The sequence below is a fragment of the Bufo bufo genome, chromosome 1, assembly GCF_905171765.1.
Source record: "Bufo bufo chromosome 1, aBufBuf1.1, whole genome shotgun sequence".
NCBI classification, from domain to species: domain Eukaryota; kingdom Metazoa; phylum Chordata; class Amphibia; order Anura; family Bufonidae; genus Bufo; species Bufo bufo.
In genome coordinates, this window is record NC_053389.1 from 652,697,880 (window position 1) to 652,711,238 (window position 13,359).

The window sequence follows — 13,359 nt, forward strand, 5'->3', positions numbered from 1 at the left end:
TCCGCAAACAAGTGCGGGTGCGATGCGTTTTTCACTGATGTTGTTTGTAAACCTTCAGTTTTTTATCACGCGCGTGAAAAATGCATCAAAACACATTACACCCGCGCGGAAAAAACTGAACAACAGAACGCAATTGCAGACAGAACTGACTGAATTTGCTTGCAAAATGGTGCGAGTTTTACTGAACGCACCCTGAACGTATTCGGACCTAATCCGTCACACTTGTGTGAAAGAGGCCTAAGGCTGGTTTCACACGGGCGTTGCGGGAAAAGGTGCGGGTGCATTGCGGGAACATGCACGATTTTTCCACGCGAGTGCAAAACATTGTAATGCGTTTTGCACTCGCGTGAGAAAAATTCCGCATGTTTGGTACCCAAACCCAAACTTCTTCACAGAAGTTCGGGCTTGGGATCGGTGTTCTGTAGATTGTATTATTTTCCCTTATAACATGGTTATAAGGGAAAATAATAGCATTCTGAATACAGAATGCAAAGTAAAATAGCGCTGGAGGGGTTAAAAAAATAAATAAAATAATTAAACTCACCTTAATCCACTTGCTCGCGCAGCCCAGCATCTCTTCTGTCTTCATCTGTGCTGTGAGCAATAGGACCTTTGATGACGTCACTACGCTCATCACATGATCCATCACCATGGTGATGGATCATGTGATGGACCATGTAATGAACGCAGTGACGTCATCAAAGGTCCTATTGCTCACAGATGAAGACAGAAGAGATGCCGGCTGTGCGAGCAAGTGGATTAAGGTGAGTTTAATTATTTTTTTATTTTTTTTTAACCCCTCCAACCCTATTTTACTACGCATTCTGTATTCAGAATGCTATTATTTTCCCTTATAACCATGTTATAAGGGAAAATAATAATGATCGGGTCTCCATCCCGATCGCCTCCTAGCAACCGTGCGTGAAAATCGCACTGCATCCGCACTTGCTTGCGGATGCTTGCGATTTTCACGCAGCCCCATTCACTTCTATGGGGCCTGCATTGCGTGAAAAACGCAGAATATAGAACATGCTGCGATTTTCACGCAACGCACAAGTGATGTAGTAGACATATGGGGAATGTAAAGTAATAACTATTTTTGGAGGTATTACTATTATAAAATTAGAGAAATTGAAGTTTGGAAATTTGCAAATTTTTCTAATTTTTTGTAAATTTGGTATTTTTTTTTATAAATACAATATGTGACGAGAAAACAATCTCAGAATTGCCTGGATAAGTAAAAGTGTTTTAAAGTTATCACCACATAATGTGACATATGTCAGATTTGCAAAAAATGGCCTGGTCCTTAAGGGGAAATATGGCAGGGTCCTTAAAGGGTTAAACTGTCCCTTAAGGATATTCTTAATCTAGGGTTTGTAATGATAACTGGTCATGGAAATATATGCATTTGTGTCTGTAGGTTTAAAATATGTTTGTTTTTAATCTTCCTTCATCAACAAAAATGGTAAGGTCCAAAAAATCAACACACTTGCGGCTCACATTTCCTATAAACCGCAAGTTCCATTAGTTTGTATTGATATAAGGCAAAAATTCTTCTAGTCCCTCACAATCTCCTTTCCAAATCAGCAGGCAATCATCAATATATATTTTCCACATAATCAATTCTCCTTTTCTATCTTTCTTACCCAACCTTGGTTTTATAAATTCCTCTTCCCATCGCCGTCCCGGTGCACTGCAAGTACCAGCAACAATCAACAACAAAAAAAAATTGTGACATAAACAAAATTCTAAACATTCTAATATAAATGCCCCCTGTTCAATTGTCATTTCTTGATCTTTATCAAGACAGTCTTTAATAGCATTCATACCCTTGTCTTTAGGGATAACAGTATACATAGATGCAACATCTACAGTGGCCAGTATCATATCTTCTGTATATTGGCCCAAACCCTTTATAAGTTTTAACACATCTCCTGTATCTTTAAGGTAAGAAGGGATTTTGCGCACATATATTTGCAGGAAAAAAATCAACATATTTAGTTAGCCAGCTAGTCAACATATTCAGTTAAAATTAAAACTAAGGAACACACTAGACAGGTCAGGGCTAAAGTTGTGGAGACGTGTAAAGCTGGCTTGGATTTAAAAAAATATATATATGCATATGGCACAACCGCAAATCTACAACGACATGACCATCCACCTAAACTGACAGCCCAGGCAAGGAGAGCACTAATTAGAGAAGTAGCCAATCGGCCCATGGTCACTCTGGAGGAGCTGCAGAGATCCACAGCTCAGGTGGGAGCCATAAGCAAGCCATAAGAAGTCCTGTTTGCAGTTTGCCACAAGCCATGTAGGGGACACAGCAAACATGTGGAAGAAGGTGCTCTGGTCAGATGAAACCAGAGTTGAACTTTTTGGCCTAAATGCAAAACGCTATGTGTGGCAGAAAACTAACACTGCACATCTCCCTGAACAACACCATCCCTACCATGAAACATGGTGGTGGCAGCATCCGGTTGGGGAGATGCTTTTCTTCAGCAGGGACAGGGAAGCAGGTCAGAGTTAATGGGAAGATGGATGGAGCTAAATACAGGGCAATCCTGGAGGAAAACCTTGTAAAGGCTGCAAAAGGCTTGTGACTGGAGCAGAGGTTCACCTTCACGCAGGACAATGAATTGGTTTAGATCAAAGCATATTCATGTGTTAGAATGTCCCAGTCAAAGCCCATACCTAAATTCCATTGAGAATCTGTGGCAAGACTTGAAAATTCCTGTTCACAGACGCTCTCTATCCAATATGACTAAGCTTGAGCTATTTTGCCAAGAACAATGGGCAAAAACTTCAGCTGGTAGAGACCTACCTCAAAGGACTTGCAGCTGTAATTACAGCGAAAGGTGGTCCTACAATGTATTAACTCAGAGGGGCTGAATACAAATGCACGTCACACTTTCCAGATTTTTACTTATTAAAAATTTTGAAAACCATGTATCATTTTCTTTTCACATATACTTGCTACTTTGTGTTTGTCTATCACATAAAATCCCAATAAAATACGTTTAAGTTTGTGGGTGTAACGTGAAGAAAATGTGGAAAAGTTTAAGGGGTATGAATACTTTTTCAAGGCACTGTATATATTGGGGCATGGTGAATTTTCCAGCAGTCCCTCCATGTTAGTCTGTCACTGGTTGCATATAGTATAAACCATAGGGTTTTTGTCCCTGTCCAGAGAATGTAAATCTTTTATGTTTTCAAACCCTGGCTTTTTTTTTTTACAGGAAATTATAAAACATTTATCATTCTGTATTTCTGCGTAAAATCAGTCATCTCTGCTAAAGAGGCTGAAATATAGCACAATTTAGGTGTCTTAGCTTTTGGAGAAGACTGTTCATCATGCAGGTTTTTGTTGTTAATGGATTTCCTCCAATACCAGGAACAATAGGAACCAGTCGATCATTGTGAGCGGAGAGTCTGGAGCTGGGAAGACAGTGTCTGCGAGGTATGCCATGCGTTACTTTGCCACCGTCAGTAAATCAAGCAGCAAAGCCAATATGGAAGATAGGGTGCTGGCGTCCAATCCAATAACTGAGGTAAACATGATAGATTAGGCATCCACCTTCACCTTAGAAAAATAATCGTCTCTTGAAATCTAATTTCTCAACTCAAATTATGTTTCTGTAATGTTTTTTTAATAACATTTTTTATTTGTAGTGTAATTGTCTCATATGGTTTGTTATTTTCTGCATTTCACAGACTCATGGTTGGCAAATCCTAATAGTTTAAGCTGTGATCCATTTTTTGTCTCAATAATAATAGTCAGGTACCCTACTGGAGCTATGACGACCATTAGTGCTAGTCATTCTTGGGAAAAAAAAAACATTAAACATTTTAAAGGGAATTTGTGATCAGGAAATTAACTATTGTTCAATCAAGTTTTTGTTGGGAGTTTTTTTCTAGGCATGGTTTGTGTCCTTTGCAGAGGTCAGCAGGGAGAAGATAAGCTGTGATATCACCTATTGTTAATGGTGGATCCTGTGTTCTCTATCCAGAAGTGTTATCTGTTATTGTAATCCTGCCTGTGATGATAATGTGTTGGCTGCTGAAAAGTTTCCTATATAGAACAAACATAACAAAGATAACTCAACATATTATTAGGCCTAGTGGCCAGTGTGAAAACTGCGCAATTTGGGGAATAAAAAAAAAATATATATAGTGACATGAAAAATATAAAAATTACCAAAAATTTTAAAAAATATGTTTAATGTAAAAACATGATTCATACAAAGGTTCATTTTGTTACGATGTGTCAGCCCTGTTATGTTTACATGGGTTTTCTTGATCTTGAGTGTAAATTTGCTTTAGTGGGACATAAAGCTATATAATGCTCGCTTTGTTTAACCTGTTTTGGCCTCATGCACATGGCCGTTGCCCGGTCGTGCCCTTATTGCGGCCCGCAAAAAGCGGGTCCGCAATACACGGGCACCGGCCATTTGTCCACCGCATCGCGAATGCTGACCCATTCACCACAATCCAGAAGGTGCAGTGAGGAACGGAGGCACGGAAACACTACGGAGTGCTTCCGTGGGGTTTTTCTCCGTGCCTCCGCACTGCAAAAAAATAGAACATGTTCTAATTTCGCGATGTGTACGGATCATGGACGCATTCAAGTTGAATGGGTCTGGATCCGTCTGCGACAGCCGCACGAGTGATGACCGTCCATTGGGGCCCGCGAATTGCGGTCTCCAGTGCACGGAACGGCTGTGTGCATGAGGCTTCACTGTGATATTGGCAGCTCTTGCCTGCTGGCATCTCCTCCCTTCCAGCAGGCACAGCCGCTAGAGTACCTACCTTTCCCACTGCTCCACACTGTCACAGGCCTCCCCAGCTTGCTTCTTGCTGCTCACTACATTAGGGCATGTACACTTTCACCCGTTGTTAAAGCGCCAGTGCACTGGCTAATCTGTCCCCATCCAATGGCAGCGTTCTTGGGGTATATAGGGCACTTATACCTGTGGGAAGGTGTCTGAGCTATAGGTTCCTAGCTTGTCTATTCCTGTGAAGATATGCTATTGTATTGCTCTGACCTCTCGTGCCCAACCTCTGCCTGCCTACCAGATTGACTCTGTGGTGCCTGGCATGACATATTGCCCGACTACTGTACTTCAAGAACTCTGCCTGTCCAGAGCTCAGCTTGTCTACTGAGCAGATACTTGCCTGTCCCCTCGGTTCCATGCACCACCATCTCTTGACCCTCCTGGGTCAGCAGCCCCTGAATGGATCCAGATCCCTCTAATGGTAAAATGATGAATACCAGGGGTCCATCTTGACAACTGTCTACAACTCCAAGCTAAATCTGTTTAGTAGGCACAGTGGGTCTACACCCGCTGCACTACACAGACCATAAACATGCACTGTATACATGGCCCTATACTTATAGATACAGTAGCATATCATGTCATCCAATGTGATAATTCCAAATTTAGCACTGTATCTGGATATGTAACCAGTGTATTACATTTTTTTTTTATCAATAATAATATAAAATATTCTTGTTCTATTTTTCAAAGGCAATAGGAAATGCAAAAACCACCAGAAATGATAACAGCAGTCGCTTTGGAAAATATACAGAAATCAGTTTTGACAGAAGGTACCAGATAATTGGTGCAAACCTGAGAACTTACCTCCTTGAAAAATCTAGGGTTGTATTTCAGGTGAGTTAAACAAATCAATCTGAATAATAATCTAGAAATTCTGATATAGTTTTTACCCTTGCTATTTTTTAATATTCAATCTATGTTCTTATTTTTGTAGTCTGAAAATGAGAGAAATTATCACATATTTTATCAACTCTGTGCATCTGCTTCCCAGCCTGAGTTCAAGAACTTTCACCTAAGTATGTCCAACAGCATTGTTGATTTACTATGTATGTACTGTATATCCATAGAGAGAGATGTGTTTCATGTTTATTTTTTATTATTCTTAGTGAGTGCAGAGAATTTCAACTACACAAATATGGGCAGTTGCACAGTGATTGAAGGAGTTGATGACAGAAGAGATATGATAGACACTCAAAAAACATTTAAACTTCTAGGTGAGTGTATGTTATTATGGTTCGTTCACATAGGACTATTTCAAATGTGCTAATAAAATAAAGGTTAGGCCTCATGCACACGACCGTGGTGTGTTTTGAGGTCCACAAATCGCGGATCCACAAAACATGGATGGCGTCCGTACGCGTTTCGCAATTTGTGGAACAGCACAGACAGCCTTCAATATAAATGCCTATTCTTGGCATGTTATATTTTTTTAGCGGGGCCACAGAACGGAGCAACGGATGCGGACAGCACACGAAGTGCAGTCCGCATCTTTTGCGGCCCCATTGAAGTGAATGGGTCCGCATCCGAGCCAAAACAACGGTCGTGTGCATGAGGCCTTAAAGACGTACATCGGTCACTTTTCTTCCCCTCTACCCCATACATACATGCATGGTTGGTAAGGCAGGGCATACATGTGTTTTCAGTGGCGAAGGCTGAGAAAGCCACTTTCAGATATCATGCCAGAAGAAAACGATTGGGCATTTGAAATGTATTTAATTCTCTTACCTTATCTGTGGGGGGAGCGCCAGAAGGCCCCTATAAATATTAGATAGTTGATTGGCACTGCCAAAATCAGTGAAAGATAACTGTTGTAGTAGATCAGAATTATCATATAATATCCCTCCATCCAGGGCCGGTTTTAGACAAAGTGTGGCCCTGGGCAAAATTTTAAGTGGGGCCCCAAAATAAATATTGCACAAACAATACATTCACACATAGCCTGCATGCACCGATTGCGGATTACACATGGGTTTTCCACGCAGATTCTCGTGCAGTGAAACTGCAGTGTAATACAGTACCAGCAAGGTGTATAAGATTATCTTTAGGATAGGTCATCAATATCAGATTGTCTGGCATCCTTCTCCTGGGCACCTGCCGATCAACTGTTGGGAGGCCAGTGATGTCACTGTATATCAGTCACATGGCCTAGTTGCAGTTCAGTCCCATTCAAGTGAAAGGAGATGAGCTGCAATACCAAGCATCGCTGCTGTCTAATGTACGGCGCTGTGCAGTGGTCGGTTTAAATGGTCTTTTGTTGTTAAATTTCACGCGACGAATGTTTGTTTTAGTTGAAATCATCCATTTTGATCATCTGTAGACTAATCTGTATGGCCACCTTTAGGGTCCATTCACACGTCAGCAAAATGGGTCCACATCCGTTCCGCAATTTTGCGGAACAGGTGCGGACCCATTCATTTTCATTGGGGCCGAAATGTGCTGTCCGCATCTGTGTTTGCGGATCCGCACGTCCGTTCCGCAAAAAAATAGAACATGTCCTATTCTTGTCCGCTATTGCGGACAAGAAAAGACATTTTCTATGAGAGTGCCGGCGTTGTGCGGTCCGCAAAATGCGGACCGCACATTGCCGGTGTCTATGTTTTGCTGATCCGCAAAACACATACGGACATGTGAATGGACCCTTACAGGTAGTTTCTAGCATTCTTAGGGCTCAAGCACACGAACGTGTGCTGCCCGTTGCCGTATTGCCGACCGCATTCGCGGATCCGCAATACACAGGCACCGTTCCATGTGCATTCCGCATCACGGATGCGGACCTATTCACTTCAGTGGGTCCGCAAATCGGGAGATGCAGAGTGGTGCGGAACAGAACACTACGGACGCACTACAGAGTGCTTCCGTGGGGTTCTGTTCCGTACTTCCGTTCCGCAAAAAGATAGAACTTGCTCTATATTTTTGCGGAACGGATGAATGCAGACCCATTCAAGTTGAATGGGTCTGGATTCATCCCGACGGCCCCCCAAATTGCGGTCCCCAATGCATGGAACGCCACATCTACGGCTGTGTGAATGAGCCCCTAATCTGTGTTGCTCTTCGGTGTTACTGATGTTTGTGGATGGCAATAAACTCAAATAATGTGCTCTGTTTTCCTAGATTAACCTAGATTTTTTTCTTTTCTTGTGGCAAATGGCACAATGTTTAGGTTTCAATATTGACTTTCAGATGGATATCTTCAAAGTTCTGGCGGCAATCCTGCATTTGGGAAATGTAGAGATCAAGCGTGTTAGTGATGACAGGTCTTCAGTTGCTGTAAGAACTGGAAATGTTGATGAGTAAACATTAGCTTAAGAGGCACCTGGAATACAGTACTGCAAATCAGGGCTATGGAGTGGTCTTAGTATGAATAACTTTTCATTCCTGGAAACATGGTTTATTATGTAGTATGTTACCTGTGTCTATATAGGTGTTAATGTAAAGAAGTGTTAAACATTTGGAAGGCACTGGTAAAATTGTAAAATCACGTTACTACATCATTTAGTCTGAGCCTTCAGGTATAATAGATCTGTAGTGCCCCTCAGGTCACCATCAGTAGCTGTTGGCCCTCTCTCCCACCTCCTCCATATACATACATGATCATCTTAGCTGTGTTCTCCATGAGAACAAAGCTGCTGCCAGACACCTATGGCAGTGGCTAATCTTCTTGGAGAACAAAAGGATCAGGTATCGGAATTCAATGTGCCAGATCCTTAAACATCAGTGGTCGGGAGCTTCTTGTACACATTAGATTGTCTCCGAATCTGGCTGAAAATGGCATGTTTGGTCAATGATACTGTAACATATATATGAGGGCCTTTTATTTGTCTATTTTGCAACATGTACCTAGTTATGTTCACCAGGATGAGAATATAGATAATGTTCATATAGATCATTTTTTGTAACCATTTGCCCAGTATTGCTTTAATGAAGTTAGCTATCTGAAGTATGTTAGTCTATAGATTTAGACATCTTTATAATTGGGTAAACAGCACAAGAAGTGAATAAGTAACAGCTTGAATCAATACTGTGTTAGGTTAATTTTTCAAATTGATATAATTTTGCAAAATGATATAAAATCGGATCAGTGGCTATAGGCGTATTGCTTGACATTTGCTTGGCATCAAAATTGTAGGTTAAGTATTGTACATTTATCTCGGCAGAGAAATAACCTGCACCTTCAGATATTCTGTGAACTCTTAAACCTGGACACAGAAAAGGTGGCACAATGGCTGTGCAATAGGAAAATCGTCACTACTGCCGACACTGTCATCAAACCCATGACAAAGTATCAATCTGAAAATGGACGAGATGCCCTGGCTAAAAAGATATACTCCCATCTATTTGACTATGTGATTGAGAAGATAAATAAAGCATTGCAGTTCCCTGGGAAGATGCATACATTCATCGGGGTACTTGATATCTATGGGTAAGCAACTGCATTTATCATAAAATAGAGCTACACTGGTTTACACACAATACATTTATAAGCCAAATAAATATCTCTATCAGTTACTGATGTAACACAACAGTTATGATTCTATCTAGATGCCATAATATGCTATTAAAGGAGTTGTTCACCCCTGGTGAAGTTTTCTACAGACCCCTCCAGTGTGGCTGGACCTGCTATGGTAATCATAATTACCTGATATCTGTCGCTAGGTTCCAGCTCTATTGCTGCCCCGCCAGTTGTATAGGTCCAGGTGACTGGTTGCAGTGGTCACATGTCACCCATGCCTCAGGTGACTGGAACACGTAACGCATGGTGATACTTGACCGCTACGTCCAGTTGTTGGCTGCAGCAGTCACGTGACCAACATCCTGTTTGATGCTGATGTGGTGAGACCTGCGGAGCCAGAACACAGCCACGAGGATCAGGTAAGTATGATTACCACTGCCGGTCTGCCCAAACTGGGGCGAGGGGGTCTATAGAAAAAGTCCCCAGGGGTGAACAAACCCTCCCAACTGTTATCATATTTGATGTATTTATTGATATTATGCTGCATAATACATAATGATATGTAAGATAATGATCTGAAAATGAACTAGCTATAGCAGGATTTCTATAGGATGAATTACAATAATGCGCATAGTTATAACGCACTACACAAAAATCACATATTTTGCATGCACTAATTCTGAATGTGCATGGCAAGTTAGGCTCAGTAATTATACCGAATGTGCCCTGTTCCTGGTTAAATGTGACAGTACAGTGAAGGAGTGTGGTTTTCACTGGTAGGTTTAATGTGCAGCGTATACATGTACACGCTGAAAACTACTCAGTAGTAACATTAGAAAGTTTTCTTTAACTTGTTGCCAAACTAAAAACTTAATTCAATGGAATACCATTGTTGGCTCTTGGGAATGAATACGTCTAGTAATCACCTGATCTGTTAGGCTAGGACTACATGGCAACTTTTGGCTACACAACCTCATTTACTAACAGTAAGGGCAACACAGTAGTGTGATAGATATTGCATTCTTATGTCTGGTGGCTAAATCTCACTGTGTAGCCTTAGCCTTAAATGTAGATCAGGATTACAAATACTTAAAGGGGTATCCCGGCTATAGATAATAGGTCATCAAAATTAGATCGGTGGAGGTCTAGTGGATTCACCTCCACTGGTCAGCCGTTACTTGCAGCCACTTTTCCAGGAAATAAACAGTATATAGAGCCATAACAACACAGCTCTGTACACTGTGTAAGGGTGCATTCACACGACCATATATATTTTGCGGTCCACAAAATACGGACCCGCAAAAAAATACAGATGATGTCCGTGTGACCTCCGTGTTGCATCTGTTTTTTTTGTGGATCCATTGTAACAATGCCTATCCTTGTCTGCAAAACTGACAAAAATAGGGCATGTTATATCTTTTGAAGGGCTGTGCTGTCTGCATTGTTTGCGGACCCATTGAAATAAATGAGTCCGCATCCTATCCGCAAAAAATATCTATTGGATACGGACCAAAAATACAGTTGTGTGAATGCATCTTAAAAGCCATTCTCGGGTCCTGCAGCTCAGCTCCTATTCACTTGTCTTGGAGCCATCTGAAGGGTATGGACTGAAGAAGCAAATACCATTTCCTGATATGAAGCATGTCACATTCTGATATCTGTCTGTATCTTATGATAATAGTATTAAAAACAAGATTTTTCATTTCAGGTTTGAGACCTTTGATATCAATAGTTTTGAACAGTTCTGCATAAATTATGCAAATGAGAAACTACAACAGCAATTTAACTTGGTATGTAAAAGTCACTGTAATTGGCACTTACATTAATATAATATTTATTAACCCCCTGAAAGGGGTATTCCAGGATTTTAGTATTGATGGCTTATCCTCAAGATAGGCCATCAATATTTGATCGGTAGGGTCTGACACTCTGCGCCTATGCCGATTAACTGTTGGGCCTCTTTCACACTACCGTATGGCTATTTCAGTGTTTTGCAGTCCGTTTTTCACGGATCCGTTGTTCTGTTTTTTTGTTTCCGTTGTGTTTCCGTTTCCGTTCTGTTTTTCCGTATGGCATATACAGTATACAGTAATTACAAAGAAAAAATTGGGCTGGGCATAACATTTTCAATAGATGGTTCCGCAAAAACGGAACGGATATGGAAGACATACGGATGCATTTCCGTATGTGTTCAGTTTTTTTCGCAGACCCATTGACTTTAATGGAGCCACGGAACGGTTGCGGGCAATAATAGGACATGTTCTATCTTTCAACGGAACGGAAATACGGAAACGGAATGCATACTCAGTACATTCAGTTTTTTTTGCGGAACCATTGAAATGAATGGTTCCGTATACGGACCGTAAAAAAACGGCCCGCAAAACGGAAAAAAAAAAAACGGTAGTGTGAAAGAGGCCTTGTGCAGTAGCTCCAGCACTGACTTGGGCTACACAGCTCCATCTGCTGTATTAGAGGGTGCTGGTTACTGCAGCGTTGTTCCATTGAAGCGAAGGATAGATCAGTAGTAAAATCCTGGACGGCCCCTTTAGGCTAGGGCTACACTGTGACTTTTGTAGCGTGACTGATTGATTTCAACTATTGAACTACAGCTGCAATCCAAATGAATGCACTCAGTCGAATGCAATCTTGTGGACTGCAGCTGTCTTAATAAATAGTTAAAATCAATCAGTCGCGCTACAAAAAGTCGCAGTGTAGCCCAGGCCTTACTGGCATACTGCCTAATAGGGTTACTCAGGCTGATTAAAATGATATATTTTTTTAAATCTATATATGTTAGCATTAGTGAGAGACGTATGCACTGGGGCAGGCTGTAGCCTACACTTCCGGGTTCAATGACGTCATCATGACGTCATGGATCTGCACTGCTCGGTAAGAAGCAGCAGATCTATAGTGCAGGTGCTGAGTTGGTGAGCCCATAGCACAGGCACAGAAGACAGAACATGACGAGATGTCTTGCCTTTTCAGTCAACGGTCGGGGGGGGGGGTGTTCTGAGCACTGGCGTGTCGCTGTAGCGGTGCTCGATGAACTACAGCCCACATCTCGGTGCTTCAAATGCTAGTTTGCATATGGATAAAAGTCCATTTATCTCACCAACGCTAAAGGCTGAATTACACAGCCCGATGTGGCAGACGAATGTCGGGAGAGAAGCGTTCCCTCCAGGCAATCGCCTGCTCTCTAGCGGAGGAGACCGCTATTATTACATGCAGCGATCTCCTCCTCAGCATGGGAATGAGCGATCGCTATGCCATTGCCCGTCCCCATGATGTATAGTGGTTTAACGGCAGTATATCATTATTAGACGCCACAATCTACTGCCTACAAATGATACTTTTTTTAACATGTCAAAAGATTTGGATTGCTCGTTCATCGGGCAATCGGCGTCAGTATTACACTGCAAGATGATCACTAATGACAATTCATGCGAACGCTTGTTAGCGATAATCTGCCGAAAAATCGGGCAGTGTAATACAGGCTTTGCAGGGGCAGACTAAATAAATATTGTTTTAATCAGCATGATCAACCCTATGTTGACAGGGACGCTTTAAAGACCAAGCCAATTTTGGGAAGATGTTTTAGTTTTTCCGTCTCTTTTCCTTCCTTTGCCTTAGGCTAGGTTCACATCTCTGCTGAACGTCTCCAGCAGGCTGTTCCAACAGAGAGCAGCATGCCGGTGTTCACTGGATCCGGCATTGCTGGATTCAACAGATCACTGCCGGATCCCTATTGACTGTAATGGGATCCGGCCTCTTTCCAGCATAAATGCCGGGCTTTGGACCTGCAAATACCACTGCATGCATCGTTTTTTGTTGGCCGACAGTCGGCATTCATGCTGGAAAGTGGCCAGATCATCTCTAACGAAGATATGGACGCAGCCTTACTGCTTCTGAAAATGTTATACTATACCTGTGGTTCTTATTTGTGTTTGAAGATACAGCACATTTCATTTGACATCTCTTTTACATTATTATAAATAAGTACCTGCTGCAGTTACAAGTTTGTAGTTAGTGACAGGTGGAGCACATAAGCTGACTTGAGCTGTAGCCGTGCTGCGT

The 13,359-nt window shown here is 41.8% G+C and overlaps 1 protein-coding gene across 3 annotated transcripts in view; it reads left to right on the plus strand.

Annotated features, from left to right (window-relative positions):
* The window catches only part of MYO5C (myosin VC), a 193,880-nt gene that overhangs the window by 78,426 nt on the left and 102,095 nt on the right, over nt 1-13,359 (plus strand). For 2 of the 3 annotated variants that reach the window (XM_040413958.1, XM_040413959.1), the window contains 7 exons: nt 3,392-3,548; nt 5,526-5,669; nt 5,770-5,851; nt 5,942-6,049; nt 7,996-8,102; nt 8,990-9,255; nt 10,994-11,075. In XM_040413958.1, the coding sequence (XP_040269892.1) occupies nt 3,392-3,548; nt 5,526-5,669; nt 5,770-5,851; nt 5,942-6,049; nt 7,996-8,102; nt 8,990-9,255; nt 10,994-11,075 (946 nt within the window). Of the gene's footprint in view, nt 1-3,391; nt 3,549-5,525; nt 5,670-5,769; nt 5,852-5,941; nt 6,050-7,995; nt 8,103-8,989; nt 9,256-10,993; nt 11,076-13,359 lie in introns of those variants that run through there. The other variant, XM_040413960.1, reaches the window with a different exon arrangement.